This window comes from Protopterus annectens, chromosome 3.part1 (genome assembly GCF_019279795.1).
Source record: "Protopterus annectens isolate FY-2018-M chromosome 3.part1, PAN1.0, whole genome shotgun sequence".
Lineage (NCBI taxonomy): Eukaryota > Metazoa > Chordata > Ceratodontiformes > Protopteridae > Protopterus > Protopterus annectens.
The window spans coordinates 180,010,194-180,033,389 of record NC_056732.1 but is presented as its reverse complement, the minus strand read 5'-3'; the positions used below and the strand labels follow the sequence as shown (position 1 = coordinate 180,033,389).

Genomic DNA, 23,196 nt, shown 5'->3' with positions numbered 1-23,196 from the left:
AAATCAAATTAAATACTGTATTTTTTAAAAAAAATGTTCAGATAAAGGTACTTAAATTCTCTTATATGTCCAGTTGAATATAACCAAGTTCTTAGCTGGCCAAGCTGAGGTTTTAAAGCAGGAATTTTTTCACATGCACCAGTTTAAATATGCAAGGACAGGAAATCAAAGAATGTGGCTACCCCCACACCTGTAATTACTAGCAAATAAAATTCAGCCAACACTAGCTTCAGTTCAAGTTACTGAAGAGCAGAATAACTTCAGTTAAATATTCCTTCAACACTCCTTCATACACAGTTTAAATCAAATTAAATACTGTATTTTTTAAAAAAAAGTGCAGATAAAGGTACTTAAATTCTCTTCTACGTCCAGTTGAATATAACCAAGTTCTTAGCTGGCCAAGCTGAGGTTTTAAAGCAGGGATTATTTCACATGCACCAGTTTAAATATGCAAGGACAGGAAATCAAAGAATGTGGCTACCCCCACACCTGTAATTACTAGCAAATAACAATATTCAGCCAACACTAACTTCAGTTCAAGTTACTGAAGAGCAGAATAACTTCAGTTAAAAATTCCTTCAACACTCCTTCATACACAGTTTAAATCAAATTAAATACTGTATTTTTTTAAAAAAAAGTTCAGATAAAGGTACTTAAATTCTCTTATACATCCAGTTGAATATAACCAAGTTCTTAGCTGGCCAAGCTGAGGTTTTAAAGCAGGAATTATTTCACATGCACCAGTTTAAATATGCAAGGACAGGAAATCAAAGAATGTGGCTACCCCCACACCTGTAATTACTAGCAAATAACAAAATTCAGCCAACACTAGCTTCAGTTCAAGTTACTGAAGAGCAGAATAACTTCAGTTAAATATTCCTTCAACACTCCTTCATACACAATTTAAATCAAATTAAATACTGTATTTTTTAAAAAAAGTGCAGATAAAGGTACTTAAATTCTGTTATACGTCCAGTTGAATATAACCAAGTTCTTAGCTGGCCAAGCTGAGGTTTTAAAGCAGGAATTATTTCACATGCACCAGTTTAAATATGCAAGGACAGGAAATCAAAGAATGTGGCTACCCCCACACCTGTAATTACTAGCAAATAACAAAATTCAGCCAACACTAGCTTCAGTTCAAGTTACTGAAGAGCAGAATAACTTCAGTTAAATATTCCTTCAACACTCCTTCATACACAGTTTAAATCAAATTAAATACTGTATTTTTAAAAAAAAGTGCAGATAAAGGTACTTAAATTCTCTTATACGTCCAGTTGAATATAACCAAGTTCTTAGCTGGCCAAGCTGAGGTTTTAAAGCAGGAATTATTTCACATGCACCAGTTTAAATATGCAAGGACAGGAAATCAAAGAATGTGGCTACCCCCACACCTGTAATTACTAGCAAATAGCAAAATTCAGCCAACACTAGCTTCAGTTCAAGTTACTGAAGAGCAGAATAACTTCAGTTAAATATTCCTTCAACACTCCTTCATACACAGTTTAAATCAAATTAAATACTGTATTTTTTTTAAAAAAAGTGCAGATAAAGGTACTTAAATTCTCTTATACGTCCAGTTGAATATAACCAAGTTCTTAGCTGGCCAAGCTGAGGTTTTAAAGTTGAAGGTCTTATAACTTTAATTAGGGTAAGCCAGCCTTCCCCCTCAAAAAGACCAAGAACTGATTTTCCTTCTGATTCTTCAGATCATGTCTGTTGACTCTGATCCTTCTGATTACCAGGACATACCCATATCTATCTATGAGGATTCTGATGCAGAGGATTCCATTCCCTCTGCTTCCCCTCCAGAAGATTTTTCTTTTGGTGAAACCCTGCATACCTTTAGAGAGCATTTCCGCTGGGAGTGCCAGGACTACCCACAGTCCAAAAAGAGACTCGGGGAATTTTTACACTTGCCTCAGCACAGGCCTCTAGATATCCCTCCTGTTCTGGAAATTGTAGATGTCTTCCTGGAATCCAGCCTTACCCCTGATACTTTGCCTCCAGCTCCCAGGAAACCTGACTGGTATTACAGAGTACCTGACTCCCACAAATTCCTCTTTAAGAATCCTACGGCGGATCCAAAGACCATTTCCCAGGGACCTAAAGGCATTAAGTCTACAACAGCCAAAAACCTAGCCCCTTCGGACAGGGACTCTAGAGCTTTAGACGGCGTAAGAAGGTATACACCTCTGCTACTCTTGCCATCAGGGCTTTAAATTGTCTGTTTCATATGCTAAAGTATCAGCAGCATATTATGAAGCTAATTAAACAGAAAATGATGATTCCTGATAGTGCAGAACATAAAGATTTACAAGAGTTAATGCATTCTGCTAATCAAGTTGTAAAACATACTTTGCAATGTGGTTTTGATACCTTAGAAGCGTCTTGCAGGGTTGCTGTCACTGGGTCTGTTCTTAGAAGGCATGCTTGGCTTAAGGAACAAATCTTGCCAGACCATGTCAAAGCAAAATTACTAGATGATTCATTAAACCAAGAATGCCTGTTTGGCACAGCAGAAGTCATCCTAAAAAATGAGCAAAAAGCTAAATCGATGCAAACTGTTAAAGATTTCCTACAGGTACAGCCACCTAGATTCATTAGGCATTGGCCTTCTAAAAACTGGTCCTTTCCAGTCCCTCCCAGACCTTCTCATTCCAAGCCCAGGGGCAGCAGACCACCAAGATTGCAGTCTCAGGGTATGCACATATCTAAGCAATGGAGTGCTCCCACCTCAGAGTAGTAAGCCACCTTCCTTTGGTAAAATCTTGCAATGACATGCATATAACTCTTACAGGCCTTGCCCCAAGTACTTGCACCCTTAGGAGAAAACCTCACCCTGCATGCAAAAAGCTGGGAGTACATCACCCAGGACATATGGGTCTCGAACATTGTATCCCAGGAATACAGATTCTACTTCCACTCACTGCCATCCACAAGCGATGGCCAGACCTCACCACAAACCAGTGGGCAGAGAACCAAAAGCAAGTACTTTCTCTTCTCAGTATCAAGGCTATTCAGCCTGTCCCAGCAGAGCAAAGGGGACAAGGTTTTTACTCCAGACTTTCTGGTACCCAGAAAAGAAAACTCTTTGGTGCCCTATCCTGAATCTGTCTATTCTCAACACCTTCCTAGTGGTTCCAAGGTTCAAGATGCTTACTCTCCAACAGGTGCTTCGTATGCTAGCCAAGGATTCCTGGCTAGCCACCGTGGACTTAAAAAAGCTTGTCTGCACATCCCTGTAAGGGAATCTTGCAGGAAATATCTGCGTTTCAGGGCAGGCTCTATGCACCATCAGTTCTCTGCACTTGGCTTATCTACTGTGCCCAGGGTATTCACAAAATGCCTAACTCCAGCCATTGCTTACTGCAGGCAGAGTATTTCAAATTTACCCATACTTGGATGGTTGCCTGATTCAGGCAGACGGTCAGGAATTGCTACTCCAGAACCTGACATTTGTAAAGAGACTTCTAACTTTGTTGGGGTACACAATCAACTAAAAGAAATCACATCTGGTACCCAGCCAACAGATTGTATTCCTGGGAGAATGCTTGAACACAACTTCCCAGATGGCATTCCTCACTCCAGAAAAACTAATTTATTTGACGAACTACTAAAATCTACTGGCCACCAAAACCCAGCTATCTGCAAGGAAAATACTGTAAGCCGTAAGGTTTGTGGCCTCTTACATTCTACTAATTCCATATGCAAGACTGCATATGAGGAAACTTCAGTGGTACCAAAGTCTCTGGTGTCTTCTCAGGACCTGGAAACAAGGATTCCTATCATTCCTTGCCTAAGGGCAGAGTACCTTTGGTGGGCAGAGGCCTGCTACCACAACAAAGGACTCCCTTTCACTCAACCCCCTGATGCCCAAGCCCTAACAGACGCATCAGACTATGCATGGGGGGCTCACATGGCAGGACAATGTATTCAAGACAAATGGAGCCCAAAGCAAATGCACCTGCATATCAATCAAAAAGAAATGTTAGCTGTACAGAATGCTCTGAGAGCTTTCAATTGACTTAGTCTTCCAGGACAACTATTGATAGACAGACAACATCACAGTTATGTGGTACATACACAAGCAGGGGGGAACCCATTCCTATCCACTCTGCAGGTTGGCCATGGCTCTGTGGAACACAGCCTTGAGCAATCAGGTGCACCTGCAAACTCAATTCCTAACTTGAAGGCAAACTAAATTCACTGGCAGACCACTTAAGCAGAAATCTAATGGACCCACACGAGTGGAAACTGGAGCCCAAATCATTCAAGCTTCTGATCCACACATGGGGGGGGGGCACCAGAGGTGGACCTTTTTGTTTCCTCTCAGAACTATCAATTGAGCAGATATTGCACAAAAACTCCCCACAGCCAAGCATGGAAAGTGGATGCCCTGTCCTTTACGTGGGAAACCTCTCTGCCTTTCCCCCTGTGCCCCCCCCCTCTCGAAGGTTCTACTAAAGATCAAACAGGACAAGTTAAGGACAGTCCTGATTGCATCAGACTGGCCATGCCAGCACTGGTACCCACGTTTGCACAGTCTGACAGTACTGTCACCTGCTTTAGACCCCCTCCCTGCTGTCCCTGCAGGAGGGCCAGATTTTTCATCCTCTGCTACAAACCCTGAACCTAGCAGCCTGCCTCATCCCCTGAACTCGTCACCAGCAACCCTCAGTAAACAGGTGCTGGATGTCATCCTTGAGGCAAGGAGGCCTAGTACTAGAAAATCCTATTCAGTAAAGTGGAAAAGATACTGTTCTTGGAGCTAGTCTCAACGAATGGACACAACTGTGCCCAGCTTACCTCGTATACTAGATTACTTAACAGAAATGCTCCACAAAGGCCTATCCTTCTCTTCACTTAAGATTCATGCCTCTGCCATCTTGTCTCACCCCTCTTCTCTCATCCTCTGGTCAAACAGTTCCTGAGAGGAGCCAAAAATGTAAGACTCCCCAGGAGAGCTCCCACTCCAGCCTGGGACCTTAACTTTGTATTGGAAAAACTCACACTTCCACCCTTTGAGCCTGCTGCCTCAGCAGAGTTAAATTCCTCTCCTGGAAAACAGCTTTACTTCTAGCCATCACTTCGGCAAGAAGTGTGTCTGAATTGCAGGCCCTTATGGCCGTAGAATCCTTCATTAGCTTCCATGCGGACAGGATGTCCCTCAGGACTTAACCCATCATTTATGCCCAAGGTGGTGTCTAGTGTGGCTTTAAACCAATCCATTCATTTGCTGACCTTTTTTCCTAATCCTCAGAATAAAGTGGAAAGGATCCTGCACTCGGACGTGCACAGGCAACTTGGGTTCTATCTGGACAGGACTAAACCTTTCAGAAAATCTGACCAGCTGCTAGTCAGCTTTGCTACAGGGACAGAGGGCAAGGCCATTTCAAAGCAAACTATTTCTAAACGGATAGCACACTGCATCCATTTCTGCTGCAAACACCATGGGAAACCTACCCCACAGGGGATCAGAACGCATTCCACTAGGGCTACATCAACCTCTACAGCATTTTTCAGGGGAGTCTCTACCAGGGGCATCCTGGAAGCTGTAATCTGGAGCTCTGTACATACCTTCACTAAGCTTTACCACTTGCCTATCTTTTCTAAATCCAGAGCTGGATTTGCCACAGCAGTCTTACAGGGCCTGCTTGCCAGCCCTAATACTTCTTGACTGCCTCCACCCATCCTCAGCTTTGGGAAACAACCCAAATGTGATGACTGCATCAGTGAAACATGAAGAACATAGAGTTGTGTTACACTTAACATAAATGTAGATATTCGAGTGTATTCACTGTTGCATTCCTTGATGTTCATCGTGCATACAGCTGCAGTAATCACAGATGGGTTCTCTGCCGTCAGGCGGTCCCTCGGTCGGCCGAATTCCAGTGTCTAGGTCCGGCGTCGGTTGTTGTCGCCTTCTTTCCTGACGTCAGTGCGGCGGGTATATAAGACACAGCCGACGCCATATTCTTCAGTCTTTTTTGCCGCGCGGTGCCCGAAGCAGAAGCAGTTTGCAAGTGCCAGTCGGCCAGCTCCTGAATTTACGAAAAATTGGAAACCGAAGTCTTCTTTAAAGCTATGTACCCCGTTGGGGAAACTTTTCTTGCCTCAGACCGATGTCAGAAAAGTTAACAATTGTATTTCTTGTGGGAAGCAAATACCGCATAAGGATTTCCATTCCCTCTGCATACCTTGTTTAGGCCCAGACCACGACGTCTCGGGCTGTCGCTTTTGCGCTACTTTCAGTAAGCGCACTATTAAGCGTCGGGCGTAGTTCGCCCAACACCTTTTTGGTAAAGCCTTTGATTATAAAATGTCGTCGGAGACTCCGACTACCGTTTTGTCCAAAAAACACAAGGACCGAAACGCGAGGTCCGTGGTCTCCACTGACACCACGCCTAAACCAGCTACACGTGGTCCGGTTCTCAGCAAGATGCCTATGCAGTCCTTGACTATAGACGACACTCCTTTGGCGGTGTCTTCTGTAACCGAGACCGCAGGTACCGCGGCCCATACCCAGACTGCAACCACCGAAGCCACTGTGAGCATTGAGCCTCCTAATGTGGACAGGTCCACTTCCACCCATGGTGTCTTTAGACCCTCATCTTCCTTTTCCATTAAGGCCTTTTCTAAGTCCAAATCAGCCAGGCATCCCAAGAGGCCTGTTGCACAGGGCCCATCTCCAGGCCCCATGCCTAAAAAGCAGATGCTTAAAATGGCTGAGGATTTAATTACTCTTATCAGGGGTTCCCAACCCCCTCCAGACAAGAGACCCAGAGTGGAGGAAGATTCTCCCTCTTCTGATCAGGGCTCTATTTTTTCAGAACATTCTGATGTAGAGGAACACTCTCACTCTCCCTTTGAAGACTCTGATGCAGAGCAGTCCATTCCTTCTGTACCTCCTTCAGAGGATTTTTCTTTTGGAGAAACTTTGCACACCTTGAGGGAACACTTCCATTGGGAAGGCCAAGACTTTTCTGATTCCAAGAAAAGACTTAGGGAATTTCTTTTGTTACCTCAACACAGACCTCTGTCGATACCTCCTGTCTTGGATATACTTGATGATGTTTATGCGGAGGCTTGCCTTAATCCGGGTTTCCTGCCTCCTGCCCCAGTCAAGCCTGATAGGTACTACAGAGTTCCTAACTCACACCATTTTCTGTACAAAAGCCATAATGCTGACCCTGAAACCATTTCTCAAGGACCCAAGGGAATGAAGGCCTCTACTGCTAAGAATCCACTACCTTCCGAAAGAGTCAAGATCTTTAGAAAGGTGGGGAAAAAAGGTATATACCTCGGCCACCCTAGCCATGAGGGCCTTAAATTGCCAGTTTCATATGCTTAAATATCAGCAGTTTCTGTTATCTCAATTAAGAAATAAAATGTCTCAACCTGAACAACCAGATTTGAAGGAGTTGCAGGATATGATGCATAGTGCAGAACAAGTGGGTAAACACACCTTACAATGTGGCTATGATGCCCTAGAGGCCTCAAGTAGAGCTGCTGTTACAGGATCAGTCATTCGTAGACAGGCCTGGCTTAGGGAACAAATCTTGCCTGATCATGTGAAAGCTAAACTACTAGATGCTCCTTTACAAAAGGATGTGCTATTTGGTACTAATGCTGAGGAGATATTACGGAAAATGGAAGAAAAAGCCAAATCTATGCAAACTGTCAAAGCTTTTCTACAGGTTCAACCACCACATTTTAGCAGAAATTGGCCTTCAAAAAACTGGTCATTTCCGGCCACGGACAAGCCCCAAAGAGGTAGATACAGGCGCACAAGGGGCAGAGGACAATCACAAGGATCATATAGAGGCAGGCAATGGCAAACTCCGGCACCAAGAGGTGGCGAAGACAGTGCACAGCAATACAGGAAACAAACACAATGACTTCCTCCTTTCCATGCCAAGCAAGTCTCAGCTGGCAGCACCCTTGGGAGGAAAGCTGGCATTATTTACAAGAAATTGGCATATTGTCACAACAGACAAATGGATCCTGGACGTTATAAACAGAGGCTACAGATTTCATTTTCACACTCTTCCAAAAATGAGAGGCATGCCAAACCTGCCACACAATCAAAGGGCAGAGGCACAACTACAAATTTCAAAGCTCATAGCCATGAAAGCTATTCAAGAGGTACCTACTCACGAACAAGGTCAAGGTTTTTATTCCAGGCTATTTCTGGTACCAAGAAAAGGAACCGACTGGAGACGCATTTTGGACTCATCCATCCTAACACATTCTTACTCGTACCAAAATTCAAGATGCTCACATTACAGCAGCTTCTTCCCATGCTGGGCAAGGAGATTTGGCTGGTAACATTTGACCTCAAGGAGGCATACCTGCATGTCCCAATCAGACAAAGTTGCAGAAGATACCTCAGATTTCTTGCAGGTTCAATTCACTATCAATTCTCTGCGTTGCCCTTTGGCTTATCTACTGCGCCCAGAGTATTCACGAAATGCCCGGCATCAGTAATTGCCTACTGCAGACTTCAAGGGATACAAATTTACCCTTATTTGGACGACTGCCTGATCCAAGCGGACAGCAAGCACATACTTCTGGAACATCTGGCTTATGTAACACGGTTACTGAATTCACTGGGATACACAGTCAGCAAAGAGAAATCCAGGCTAACACCATCTCAGAAAATAATTTTCCTGGGTGCCAACTTGGACACAAACACCCAGATGGCCTATCTTACGCCAGAAAAACAAGGGCAACTAACTCAGTACTTCAAAATACTAGCAAATTGTACCAGGCTTACTGCAAGGAATATCCAGGCTCTGGGCTTCATGGCATCTTGCATTCTTTTAATCCCATGTGCAAAGTTGCATATGAGGAAACTTCAATGGTACCTAAAAAACTTATGGTCTCAGCACGAACACAGTTTGGAAACAATAATACCAATAATTCCATGTTTGCAAAAGTAATTTCTATGGTGGGCCCAAGCATGTCAAACAAACACAGGTCTCCCATTCTGCAAGCCTCAAGCAAATCAAGTCATCAGAACAGACGCCTCAGATTACGCCGGGGGGGGGGGGCGCACATGACAGACAGGTGCATTCAGGGCAAATGGTCCCAAAAGGAAAAGCACCTTCACATCAAAGAAATGCTAGCATTGATAAATGCAGTTACAGCTTTCAAAGACCTCCTGCATCCAGGACAGACAACACCACAGTAATGTGGTACATAAACAAGGAGGAACACATTCGTACCCCCTGTGCAGACTAGCCATGACACTTTGGAACTTGGCTCTGGAATGGCAAATCGAACTTCAGGCACAGTACTTGCCAGGTTTGGAAAACACGCTGGCAGACCATCTAAGCAGAAATATGACAGATCCACACGAATAGAAGTTGCATCCTCAAGTGTTTACAAAGATAATCCAAGAGTGGGGGAGGCCAGACATAGATCTCTTCGCCTCCCACAGGAATCCTCAATTGGAAACGTTCTGTTCAAGGACCTTTCATCCAAAGGCCTGGAGAGTGGACGCCCTTTCATTCAGTTGGACAGCATGGACAGTTTGCACCTTCCCCCCTCTGCCTCTTCTGCCCAAGGTACTCTTGAAAGCAAGAGCAGGCAGACCGAAGATGATACTGATTGTTCCAGACTGGCCAAGACAACACTGGTACCCACTTCTGAGGAGTCTAACATGTACTCCTCCCTGGTCCCTACCTCTAATGCCTCTTCTAATGACTCAGCACAGCTACAAAACTCTTCAGTCAGCTGAAAACACTCAATCTCGCTGCATGGAAAATTCCTTAACACCACAACAGACCCTGCTCCCCAAAGAGGTGCAGGATGTCATTTTGGAGGCCAGAAGGCCATCTACTAGAAAGGCTTACTCCGCAAAATGGAAACTGTTTTGCTCTTGGAATGAGAAAAAAGGCCAGGACCCTAGAAAACTGATTTTGCCTCTGGTATTAGTGTCTAGCTGAGCTGCTGAACAGTGGACTTTCTTTTTCCTCCATAAAAATCCATGCCTCAGCCATTTCTGCAGAATTCAGCACTGATCCACCCTTATTCTCTCATCCACAGTTCCTCAGAGGGGCTAAGAACATAAGACCACCAAGGAAACAACTAATACCAGCCTGGGATCTTAATTACATTATAGAAAACTTAACATTGCCTCCCTTTGAACCAGCTGCCTCAACAGATTTGAAATATTTGTCTTGGAAAACAGCCTTCCTTTTGGCCATTACCTCAGCTCGTAGGGTGTCGGAACTACAAGCCCTCATGGCTGTGCAGCCCTTTCTCATTTTCCATCAGGACACGGTTTCCCTTCGTACCACCGTGTCATTTATGCCTAAAGTGGTATCCAGGGTAGCTTTAAATCAAGCCATACACTTACCTACCCTTTACCCCAATCCTCAAAACAAAGGGAAAGGCTGCTACACTCCCTAGACATCCATAGACAGCTACGTTATTTGGACAAAACAAAGCCTTTCAGGAAATCAGAACAACTTTTTGTGTCCTATGCTGTAGGAGCTCAAGGGAAGCCAGTTACCAAACGGACAATTTCAAAATGGATAGGCCACTGCATACAGTTTTGTTACTCCTATCATGGAATATCTGTCCCTACAGGCATCAGATTCCACTCCATCAGGGCCACAGCTACCTCTACAGCCTTCCTCAGAGGAGTTCCTACCAAAGACATTCTGGAGGCAGCCACTTGGAGTTCTGTGCATACCTTCACAAAACACTACCACCTGCCTTTATATTCAAAAACTAGAGCAGGCTTTGCCACTGCTGTGTTGCAGGGCATTCTGGCTCATCCCAGTTCCACCTAGTGCCTACCACCCTGTACGTAGCTTTGGGATTCTACCCATCTGTGATTACTGCAGCTGTATGCACGATGAACATAGTACAGTTTTGTACCTACCATAAATGTAGATGTTAGAGTGCCAATACAGCTGCAGTACAGGTTTCCCTCCCTCCTTCCCCTCTTGGTAAAGGCTTAGTGGCTAACACCTCCTCATACAACCTGATTGGGTCATCCTTCTATGGTATATTTGCTTGCAACTACTGATTTTTGATTATATTGCATTGCTTGACTCTATATATATATAAATATATAGACGCCAGGAAAGAAGGCGACAACAACCGACGCCAGACCTAGACTTTGGAATTCAGCCAACCGAGGGACCGCCTGACTGCAGAGAACCCATCTGTGATTACTGCAGCTGTATTAGCACTCTAACATCTACATTTATGGTAGGTACAAAACTGTACTTTACCCTTCCTCCAGCCCTCTGACTTTTCTATACTTTTACCTATTCTTTTTTGTTTGGCCATATCTTATAACATTGGTATTTACTTTCTACGGGGTGTTCCACACCATGTAATTGCTTTCTATTGTGGGGGCACCTGACATCTGGGGCAAGGAAAACTGATGTAATGGTGTCTCCTGCATGTTTTATACCCCTGACAACATGGAAGAAGCGACAGCATCCAACGCAGAAATCCCAGGACTCTGGTACTCGTGGCAACTGAAGGCTACCTGCAAGCAGATAACCCAAATGTGATGACTGCAACAGTGAATACACTCTAACATCTACATTTATGGTAAGTGTACACAACTGTACTTTCTGTCTACAGCACAGATACACAGACCATCACACTAGAGTAGGTTTGCATCCTTGCAACTTGAGTCCCTAGTGAAATAAAGCCATGAGTACTCCAATAGTTCAGCTATATGTTGAAACCTGTGGAATGACGCACCTGATTTCACCTGCAACCTGGATGTGGTGAACCTGGTGAAATGATTCTAGATGTGCCAAGCCCCTGCCCAAGTTTCCCTTTTACCTGCTTTGTCACCACTTAGCCTAAAGGTTGCTCTCTCTCCGTTGCTATGCCTCTTACAGTCCTGGATCCTTCATGGATCCTGTTCAGTTGTCCATGTCATGACCGTAGTGCCGGATGGCTTCCCCCAGTTTTTCGGGAAGCTGACTTTACTGTTGCATGTTCGTAATGCCTGCAAACCAAAGAATCTCCTCAGATGCGCAGAACTAGGAGCCAGCATGTACAAGGGACACTATGATGTTCATCGTGTTTCACTGTTGCAGTCATTACACTTGGGTTATCCTGCTGGCAGGCTACCCGCAGTTGGCCAGAATTCCAAAGTCTAGGTCCGGCGTCTGTTGCTGTCGCCTCTTCCTGACGTCAGTGCGCCAGGGGTATAAGATGCAGCAGACGCCATTTACTTCAGTCTTTCTTGCCGCGCTGTGCCCGAAGCAAAAGCAGTTCGCAAGTGCTGGTCGGCCGACTCCTGTGATGGAATTTCAGAACCAAAGTCATCAACAAAGCTAAGTACCCCGTCAGGGAAACTTTTTCTTGCTCCAGACCAATGTCGGTAAAAGTTAACAATTTTATTTCTTGTGGGAAGCAAATACCTCATATGGATTTTCACTCTTTACTGTATTCCTTGCCTGGGCCCTGACCACGTTACTAGTTGTCGGTTTTGTGCTAGATTCAACAAACGCACTATTAAGCGTCTGTCTGATTTTGCTTTACGTTACTTTGGCCGAAGGTTTAACTACATAATGCCGTCAGAACAACCGACAACCGGAATTCATAAACGCAAAGACAGGGAAAAGGACAGGCATCAGAGTTCCAAAACCGACAAAGCCTCTTCCAGGCCAGTTGCTGGTTCTCAGTGAGGTGCTTTCGCAGCCCCTGACACCCGCTACCTCAGAGCCACAGGCCGTATCCGACTCACATGTGGAGACACGTAGGCCTCTGGAAACTCAAGGTATTGGGCCTGCGGAAACTATTCCCTCAGATGGGTCTGGAGCCACTGAGCAGGCATCGGCTTCTGAGGGTGTTTTCAGACCTTCACAGCTTGCTATTAAGTCCACTACAGCAGCCAAGGCAAAGTCAAAAACACCATTAAAGACAAGGAAACAAGTACAGCATTCTCCTGGACAGTCATCCATGCCAAAGAAACAGATGCTTAAAATGGCCGAGGACCTAATTACTTTGATCAGGGGTTCCCATCCCCTTCCTGATAAAAGGCCTAGGCAAGACACTGACTGTGACTCCTCTGACCAGGTTTCTATTTCCTCTGATTCCTCCTCAGATCAGGGATATTGTCTCCCTCCCTATGAGGACTCTGATGCAGAAGAATCTATACCTTCAGCCTGTCCGCATGAGGATTATTCTTTTGGGGAAACCTTGCACACCATGAGGGAGCTTTTCCATTGGGAGAGCCAGGATTATTCAGAATCCAAGAAAAGGCTCAGATACTTTCTTTTATTGCCTCAGCACAGGCCCCTGGCTAATCCCCCCCCTGTGCTTGATATTGTTGATGATTTATCTGAATCCAGTCTGTCTCCTGATTCTTTATCCCCTGCACCAGTCAAGCCAGACAGGTACTACAGGGTCCCAGACTCTCATAAATTTCTTTATAAAAACCCTGCTGCTGACCCAGAAACAATTTCTCAGGGTCCCAAAGGGGTTAAGGCTTCCACTGCAAAAAACCCTGTCCTCTCTGATAGGGATTCTAGAGCTCTGGATAGATGGGGAAAAAAGTTTACACTTCTGCTACTTTAGCTGTAAGGGCTTTAAACTGCCAGTTTCACATGCTTAAATATCAACAGTACCTCATGTCTTTGTTAACACAGAAAATGCTTACAAACTCAGAATGTCCTGACAATAAGGAAATGCAGGATTTATTGCATGCAGCTGAACAAGTGGGAAAGCATACTCTGCAATGTGGTTTTGATTCATTAGAGGCTTCTTGTAGAGCCGCAGTTACAGGCTCTGTCCTTCAAAGGCATGCTTGGTTGAAAGAACAAAGTTTACCTGATCATGTTAAAGTGAAATTATCGGATGCTCCACTACAGCATGAACCTTTGTTTGGTGTTAAGGCAGAAGAGTTAAAGAAAATGGAGGATAAGCAAAATCAATGCAGACAGTAAAGGATTTCTTACAGGTTCAACCACCTAGGTTTAGCAGAAACTGGCCTTCAAAAAATTGGTCCTTTCTGGTGTCAGGCCACAGAGGCAGATACCGATGCCCAAGAGGCAGTTCTCAGCCTTAAGGCTCATACAGACCTAAACAATGGGGGTGCTTCTGCCCCCAAAGGAGGAAAAGACAAATCACAACCTAATAGGAAACCGTCCCAATGACCCTCTACAAATGCCAAACACTTACCTTTTGGTAGCACACTTAGAGAGAAAGCTAGCACTTTTCTCACAAAATTGGCACATGATCACCCAGGACAAATGGGTACTGAATATTGTTCTCAGGGTTACAGGTTCCACTTTCACACCATTCCAAAATCAAAAGGTATGCGGGACCTGCCACAAAACCAATGGGCAGAGGCACAAAAACTAATTTCTGCTCTCATGGACATGAGAGCTATTCAAAGAGTACCACAGCAAGAACAGGGACAAGGATTTTACTAAAGACTTTTCCTGGTACCCAGAAAGGACAAAGCCTGGAGACCAGTACTGGACCTGTCAATCCTAAATACTTTCCTGGATGTTCCAAAATTCAAAGTGTTAATACTACAGCAACTTCTACCCATGCTGGGCAAGAAGGTTTGGCTAGTTAGTTTGGACCTCAAGGAGGCATACCTGCGTGTCCCAATCAGACAATCTTGCAGAAGATACCTCAGATTCATAGTTGGCTTCAATGCATTACCAATTCTCTGCATTGCCCTTTGGCTTATCTACTGCGCCCAGGGTCTTCACAAAATGCCTGGCACCAGTAATTGCATTTTGCAAACAAAAAGGAATACAAATATATCCCTACTTGGACGACGGCCTTATTCAAGCAGAGAGCAAGGACATTCTACTAAAGCATCTGGCGTTTGTAAAAAGATTACTAATTTGCCTAGGGTACACAGTAAACGAAAAGAAATCAAAACTAGTGCCCTCTCGAGAGAATATTCCTGGGTGCAAGCTTAAATACAACTGCCCAAATGGCTTATCTCACGCCAGACGAGCAAAGGCAACTGACTCATTACTTTCAAATGATGACAACAAAGACCCAGCTCCCTGCAAGAAAAATTCTGCAGGCCCTGGGCTTCATGGCATCCTGCATTCTACTAATTCCATATGCAAGACTACATATGAGGAAACTACAATGGTATCTAAAAAGTGTTTGTATTCAACATTGCCACAGCCTGGAAGCACTAATAACTCTTAATTCCCTGCCTGCAACAGGAGTTTCGATGGTGGGCACTGGCCTGTCACCACAACAAGGGACAGCCTTTCACCTTACCCACAGCCAGGCAGACCATAACAGATGCATCGGATTATGCCTGGGGGGCACACATGGCAGGAAAATGTATTCATGGCACGTGGCCCAAGGAGCAAATGCATCTTCACATCAATCAAAAAGATGCTAGCTGTACAGAATGCCCTGACAGCCTTCAAGGATCTACTACATCCAGGACAACTCTTACTAAAGATGGACAATACCACAGTTATGTGGTACATAAACAAGCAAGGGGGCACACATTCCTACCCCCTCTGCAGGCAAGCCATGACTTTGTGGAGCACAGCACTGACCTATCAAGTACATCTGCAGGCACAATTCCTGCTAGGAATGAAAAATACACTGGCAGACTAACTAAGCAGAAATCTCATGGATCCTCACAAATGGAAACTAAATCCACAGGTCCTTCAGCATGATAACAAGGAAATGGGGACGCCCAGACAGATTTTTTTGCCTCCCCTCACAACTGCTAACTTACGGAGATTCTGCACAATAACTTATCACTCACAAGCATGGAAAGTGGATGCTCTGTCATTCAGCTGGAAAACCCTGACAGTTTATGCCTTTCCTCCACTGCCTCTTCTTCCCAAGGTGCTCCTAAGTCAGAAAAGAGAAGCCAAAAATGGTCCTGATTGCCACAGACTGGCCTCTTCTTCCCAAGGTGCTCCTAAGTCAGAAAAGAGAAGCCAAAAATGGTCCTGATTGCCACAGACTGGCCACGCCAGCACTGGTACCCAGTCCTAAAGAGCTTGTCTCAAGGCTCTGCATGGCCTTTACCTCATTCCTCATCTTCTGACTCAATAAAACAATCAGATTCTGCGCAGTCAACTTTACCTTAAATCTGGCTGCATGGCAGAAAATATAGCCACTCAGACTACACCTCTCTAAAGCTGTTATGGATGTCATTTTAGAAGCCAGGAGGCCCAACACTAGGAAATCTTATGCAGAAAAATGGAAGAGATTCTGTTCTTGGAACCAGGCACAAGGACTTGAACCACTTGTTCCAAATATACCTCAGATTTTACAATACCTAACTGAGATGCTGGACAAAGGCCTATCCTCCTCATCAATTAAGATCCATGCCTCTGCCATTTCAGCTCATTACAATACGGAACCTCCTATTTTCTCTCATCCACTACTAAGACAGTACCTCAGATGGGCAAAAAACATAAGACCCCCAAGGAGAGCACCAATGCCTACTTGGGACCTCAATTTTGTTTTAGAAAAACTCACACTGCCTCTTTTTGAGCCAGCCAATACAGCTGATATAAAATTCTTATGGAAAACTGCTCTGCTCCTAGCAATGACTTCAGCAAGAAGAGTCTCGGAGTTACAGGCATTAATGGCAGTGGAACCTTTCATTATTTTTCATCAGGACAGGGTCTCTCTAAGGACAAACGCTACATTTATGCCAAAGGTAGTATCCAGTGTGGCTCTTAAGCAAACCATTCATTTGCCAACATTCTATCCAAATCCCCAGAATAAAGGGGAGAGACTACTGCACGCTTTGGACATACACAGACCGCTATGATTCTACTTGGACAAAACAAAATCTTTCAGAAAAACTGAGCAACTGTTTGTAGCTTATGCTGCAGGATCACAAGGAAAGCCCATCTCAAAGCAGACTATTTCAAAAATGGATAGGACACTGCATTCGCTTCTGCTATTCACAACATGGCAAATCAGTGCTTAAGGGCATTAGGCCACATTCTACCAGCGCAGCAGCCACTTCAGCAGCCTTCCTCAGAGTACCAACCAAAGACATTTCAGAGGCTGCAACCTGGAGTTCAGTGCACACTTTCACCAAGCACTACCACTTACCTCTCTACTCTAAATCCAGAGCAGGCTTTGCCACTGCAGTTCTGCAGGGCCTGGTAGCCTCTCCTAATCCTGTTTAGGCCAAGCCACCCAACCTCAGCTTTGGGATTCAACCCAAGTGTAATGACTGCAACAGTGAAACATGATGAACATAGTACAGTTGTGTACCTACCATAAATGTAGATGTTCGAGTGTATTCAATGTTGCAGTCCAGGTTACCCACCTACCATCCCCCTTTTCTTTGTGGGGACTTTTCTGTACTAATCTATTCTATACAACCGATGTGGTGCATCTGCTTGTAGATGAAGGAAATGTTTATTTTAGTACATGCATGCTTTTTGGCATAATTTTTTCAGCCTACATATTTGGGGGCACCTGACATCTGCGGCAAGAAAAACTGAAGAAAATGTTGTTTGCTGCATCTTTTATACCCCTGGTGCACTGACGTCGGGAAAGAGGTGACAGCAACTGACGCCGGACCCAGACTTTGGAATTCTGGCCGACTGTGGGTAGCCTGCCAGCAGGATAACCCAAGTGTTATGACTGCAACAGTGAATACACTTGAACATCTACATTTATTGTAGGTACACAACTGTACTTTCTTCGTGTTTCACTGTTGCAGTCATCACACTTTGGGTTATCCTGCCAGGGGTAGCCCTCAGTCGGCCTGAATACCAGAGGCTTAGTATTTGAGTCTGTTGCTGTCGCTCCAGGACTGACATCAGGTAGTCAGTGGTATAAAATCAGGCAGCCAGCACCATTACATCAGTCTTTCTCCCCAAGGAGACTGAAGCCGAAGCAGTTTGCATGAGGGCCAGTTGGCCGCTACTTGAGTTTTCATTTCCAAGTTGAAGTCTTCTAAAGCTAAGTACCCCATTGGGAATCCATTTTCTTGCTCTAACCGATGTCAGAAAAAGTTAACAATTGTCTCGCCTGTGGAAAGCAAATACCACACCGAGACTTCCATTCTTACTGGGTCACCTGTTAAGGCCCAGACCACGATGTCCCTCAGTCGCTTTTGTGCTTTGTTCAATGCCAGAACTGTATGTCATTGGGCCCTTATTGTAGCTAAATATTTTCGCTTTCAATCCTCATATTCCAATATGGCTTTGATACGCCATCCCACTACCGATCTTCCTAAAAAACGTAAGGATAAAGACAGCGATAGACTGCACAGGTCCAAAACTGCCGACTACACTTCCATTAAGCTAGTCGTCAAATCTCTGGTCCTCAGTGAGGTGCTTTCGCAGCCCCTGATGCCCACTTCTGTGGATTCGCAGGCCGCTGCCGAGACCCATTCGGAGTCCGGTATGCAAGACTTTTCTTTGACTAAGGATCTTGTGGATGTCTCTACCTTAGATGGGTCCGAAGCTGCTGTGCAGGCACCAGCTTCCAAGGAAGTTCTTCGCACTACCGGTACTCGACACAAACAGACTTATTTTGCGTGTCCAGTTCTTTCTAAACTTAGTTTCTAAGGTCCAGGATATGAACTACGCCTAAAAAAACGACATCCCCAAGCTCAGCCACCTGCTTCCATGCCTCAATCTCAATTGCTTAAAATGTCGGAAGACCTTATTATGCTTATTAGGGGAAGTCAGGCTACCCCTTCCAAAAGAAAGAGACGTGTCCCCGGTAGTTTTATCTGAACAGGAGTCGAATGACTGAGGTTTCTGAATATGAAGACATGCAATCCCTCTCTGCTTATGAGGATTCTGATGCAGGGGAATCCATTCCTTCTGCTTGGCCTCCCAAGGATTTTTCATTTGGTGAAACCCTACATACTTTAAGGGAGCCTTTCCAGTGGGAATGCCAGGACTATCCTCAGTCAGAACAGAGACTCTGGGAATTCTTAGATTTACCCCAGCAACAGACCTTTAGCCATTTCTCCTGTCCTGGATGTTGTAAATGATGTTTTTATGGAACCCAGTTTGACTCCTGACAACCTTCCTCCTGCTCCCAGGAAACTTGACAGGTACTACAGAGTACCTGACTCTCTCAAATTCCTTTTTAAAAATCCTACTGCTGACCCAGAGGTCATCTCCCAAGGAACAAAACAAATTGAAGCAAACTCAGCTAAGAATCTCCCACCCCCTCAGACAGGGATTCCTGAGCTTTAGACAGATGGGGTAAAAAAGTATACACCTCTGCAACCTTGCTTTTGGAGCACTAAATAGTCAGTTCCACATGCTGAAATATCAGCAGCATACCATGGAACTCCTCAAACAAATAATATCTTCCTTTCCTGCTTGTGCAGAAAATAGTTACAAGAGTTTATGCATTCTGCAAGCCAAGTTACTAAGCACACCTTGCAGTGTGGCTTTGATGCCCTAGAAGCATCTTGTAGGGCAGCAGTCACTGGTTCTGTCCTTAGAAGGTATGCTTGGCTTAAGGAACAGACCTTGCCAGACCATGTCAAATCAAAATTATTGGGCGCACCATTGAACAAAGACAATTTGTTTGTCACCAAGGCAGAAGAGATATTAAAAAAGATGGAAGAAAAAGCTAAATCTAGGCAGACAGTTAAGACTTTTTACAGGTCCAGCCACCAAGGTTCAGTAGGCATTGCCTCTCCAAGTACTGGTCCTTTCTGGTCCCCTCCAGGCCAGCTCAGCCCAGACCCAGGGGAAGCAGACCCCCCCCCCAATAGCAGTCCCAGGGAATGCAGAAATCTAAGTAATGGAGTTCCTCCACTTCAAAAACAGGGAGTGCTAAGCCACCCCCTTATGGTAAGAACTCTCAATGACTTTACATCTCCACCCCTTACCTCTGGCCCACCTGCTTGTGTCCCTAGGAGGAAAACTCTCTTTCCATGCAACCAACTGGGCTTCTATTACTAATGACCGATGGGTCCTCAACATAGTGTCCCAGGGATCCAAATTTTATTTCCACAAACTGCCAACCCCAAAAGGGTTCCCAGATTTTCCTCCAAACCAGTGGGCAGAGGCCAAAAAGCAAGTCCTTTCCCTGCTCTCCATGAGGGCAGTACAGCATGTTTCTGCAGACTAGATTGGCAAATACACCTGCTAGCACAATTCCTGCCAGGCTCCCTAAACTCTGGCAGACAGCTTAAGCAGGAACCTGCTAGACCTACATGAGTGGCAGCTAGACCACAGAACCTTCAACCTTGTAACCCAGAAATGGGGCACCCTAAAGGTGGACCTCTTTGCCTCCCACGCCAATCATCAGCTCAGCAAATTCTTCACCAGGGAACCTCACAGCAAGGCCTGGAAAGTGGATGCTGTATCCTTCCAATGGGTAAACCTCTCTATCTGTGAATTTCCCCCTCTACCACTCATTTCAAGGGTACTGCTCAAAATAAGGGAGGAAAAACCAAGGGCAATCTCGATTGCCCCAGACTGGCCACACCAGCACTGGTACCCATTTCTGCGCAGCCTGTCACCCCTGCCACCATAGCACCTACTTTAGATCCCAACACTTCTGACCCAGAAGAATGGAGAATTCAAGTATCCACAATTGCAGACCTTGAACCTGGAACCCTGGCTTATTCTCTGACCTCTCCTCAAGCTGCCAGCTTACACAAACAAGTTTTGGATGTTATACGGGAGGCCAGATGCCTCAGCACTAGAAAATCCTATGCTGACAAGTGAAACAGTTTTTACATCTGGATCTTGGCTAAGGGAGCAGTAACATCACAGCCCTCCCTTCCTCTCATCCTGGATTTATCTAGCAGACCTACTACACATGGGTCTATCCTCTTCTATTAAAATTCATGCTTCTGCCATCTCTGCTCGTTACAGCACAGAGCCACCTCTCTTCTCGCACCCTCTCATCAAACAGTTCCTAAGAGGGGCTAACAACTTAAGGCCACTCAGAAGAGCTCCATCCCCAGCTTGGGACCTTAACTTTGTGTTGGAAAAGCTCACCCTACCTCCTTTTGAGCCTGCAGCTTCAGCAGAGTTAAAATTCCTCTCTTGGAAAGCAGCCTTACTTCTGGCAATTACTTAAGCTAGAAGAGTTTCAGAGCTACAAGCACTCATGGCTGTAGAGCCCTTGGTTTTTCATGCTGACAGGGTCTCCCTCAGGACTAACCCATCCTTCATGCCTAAAGTGGTGTCCAGTGAGACTCTCAACCAGTCCATTCATTTGCCCACCTTTTTCCCCTAACCCGCAAAACAAGGAGGAAATTCTGCACTCTCTCTAGATGTGCACAGACAGCTCAGATTCTATCTAGATAGGACTAAATTTTTTAGAAAAACTGACCAATTGCTACTCAGCTTCGCAGCAGGGGCAGAGGGCAAGGCCATATCCAACGTCTCTCCAAAGGGATAGCACACTGCATCCATTTCTGCTACAAACAGCACGGGAAACTTCCCCCAAAGGGGATCAGGATGCATTCCACCAGGGCAACCTCAATCTCTGCAGCTTTTCTCAGAGGGGTCCCCACCAGAGACATCATGGAGCCTGCAACATGAACTTCTGTTCATACCTTCACTAAGCATTACCACATGCCTATCTTCTCCAAATCCAGGGCAGGCTTTGCCACCACAGTCTTTCAGGGCATCCTAGCCAGCCCCCCAGTCTTTTTGACTGCCTCCAACCTTTCCTTCAGCTTTGGGAATCATCCCAAGTGTGATGACTGCAACAGTGAAACATGAAGAACATAGAACAGATGTCCTTCAAGGATGCATCTGCAGTCCTTACAAATGGGTTGTCCTGTCGTCAGGCAGCCCTTCGGTTGGCCGGATTCCAAAGTCTGGGTCTGGCCTCTGCTGGTGTCGCACTTCACCCGACGTCATAGCTGCAGTTATTCGGGTATAAAGGCATCAGCCGACGCCATCTTCCTCAGTCTTTCTTGTCGCGTGGCGCCTGAAGCAGAAGCTGTTCGCAAGTGCCGGTCGGTCAGAACTAGAGATTACTACCGAATACTACTACCGAAGACTTCTAAAAAGCTAAGTACCCCGTTGGGGACTCTTTCTTGCCTCAGCTGATGTCAGAAAAAGTGAATAACTGTTTAACTTGTGGGAAACAAATACCTCATAAAGATTTCCACTCTTACTGCTTAACTTGTCTAGGCCCAGACCACGACGTCGCAGCTTGTCTAGCCTGTGCTTCTTTTAACCGGCGGACGCTTAGACGTCGGTCGGAATTTGCTGAGGAGTTTTTCGGCTCCGATTTTGCTTATTATGCCGTCGGATCCTCCGACTTTGCAAATATCTAAAAAACGCAAGGAAAAGGACCAACACTCGCGGTCCGCGGTTTCGGCCGAAACCGCGGTTAAGCCAACCGCGAGTGTCTCTGTTTCGGCTGAAACCGAGCAAGCAGTTCTTCTTTCAGCCGAAAACTTACTTTCTACCGAGGCCTCTTCCAACCTCGTGGAATCTGCTTCTGAAATCCCACCTGCTGTTGCAGTTTCTCAGGAATTATCAGACACTATTCCCTTGGATATTTCAACCCCTGCACGTGGAGCTGCTAGGCCACCTGCAGCCATGTCTATTAAGGCCTTTGCCAGGGCTAAAGCAGCTAAAGCTACTAAATCTGTGCCTGCTAAGACCCCCTCTCACAGGCCTAGCTCTAGTTCACAAATGCTTAGTTTAGCAGAGGATCTCATTTCTTTAATCCGAGGATCCCAACCTCAACCAGACAGGGCCTCTCACCCACCTCCAGAGAAGAGGCCTAGAGCAGAGCCCCCTGAGCCAGTGTCTACAGATGATTCCTCTGATGATTCAAATGATACAGACCCTCCAGAGGCTCCTTACTCCCCTTATGAAGACTCTGATGCTGAAGAGTCCATCCCTTCTGCCTCTCCGCCTGAGGAATTTTCTTTTGGGGAAACCTTGCATGCTATGAGGGAACAATTTCAGTGGCAGGGCCAGGATTTTTCAGATTCCAGAAAAAGGCTTGGAACTTTACTGCATTTACCACAACATAGGCCTTTAGCCATACCTCCAGTTCTTTCTGTTGTAGATGATGCATTTAATGATGCTTGTACTGCTCCTGATTCTCTACCTCCGGCCCCTGCTAAGCCCGATAGATACTACAGGGTCCCGGACACACATTACCACTTGTATAAGGCTCCTTTTGCAGATCCGGAGACTATCTCCCAAGGACCTAAGGCTGTAGCAGCTACATCTGCCAAAAAAACCCTCCCCTCTGAAAGGGAATCCAGATCCTTAGAGA

At 45.4% G+C, this 23,196-nt stretch overlaps 1 protein-coding gene across 1 annotated transcript in view; it reads left to right on the top strand.

The window, feature by feature from the left end:
* The window catches only part of ITGB1 (integrin subunit beta 1), an 823,672-nt gene that overhangs the window by 381,628 nt on the left and 418,848 nt on the right, over nt 1-23,196 (top strand). The window contains exon 9 of the mRNA XM_044066189.1: nt 1,415-1,461. Within this exon, the coding sequence (XP_043922124.1) occupies nt 1,415-1,461 (47 nt within the window). The remainder of the gene's footprint in view (nt 1-1,414; nt 1,462-23,196) is intronic.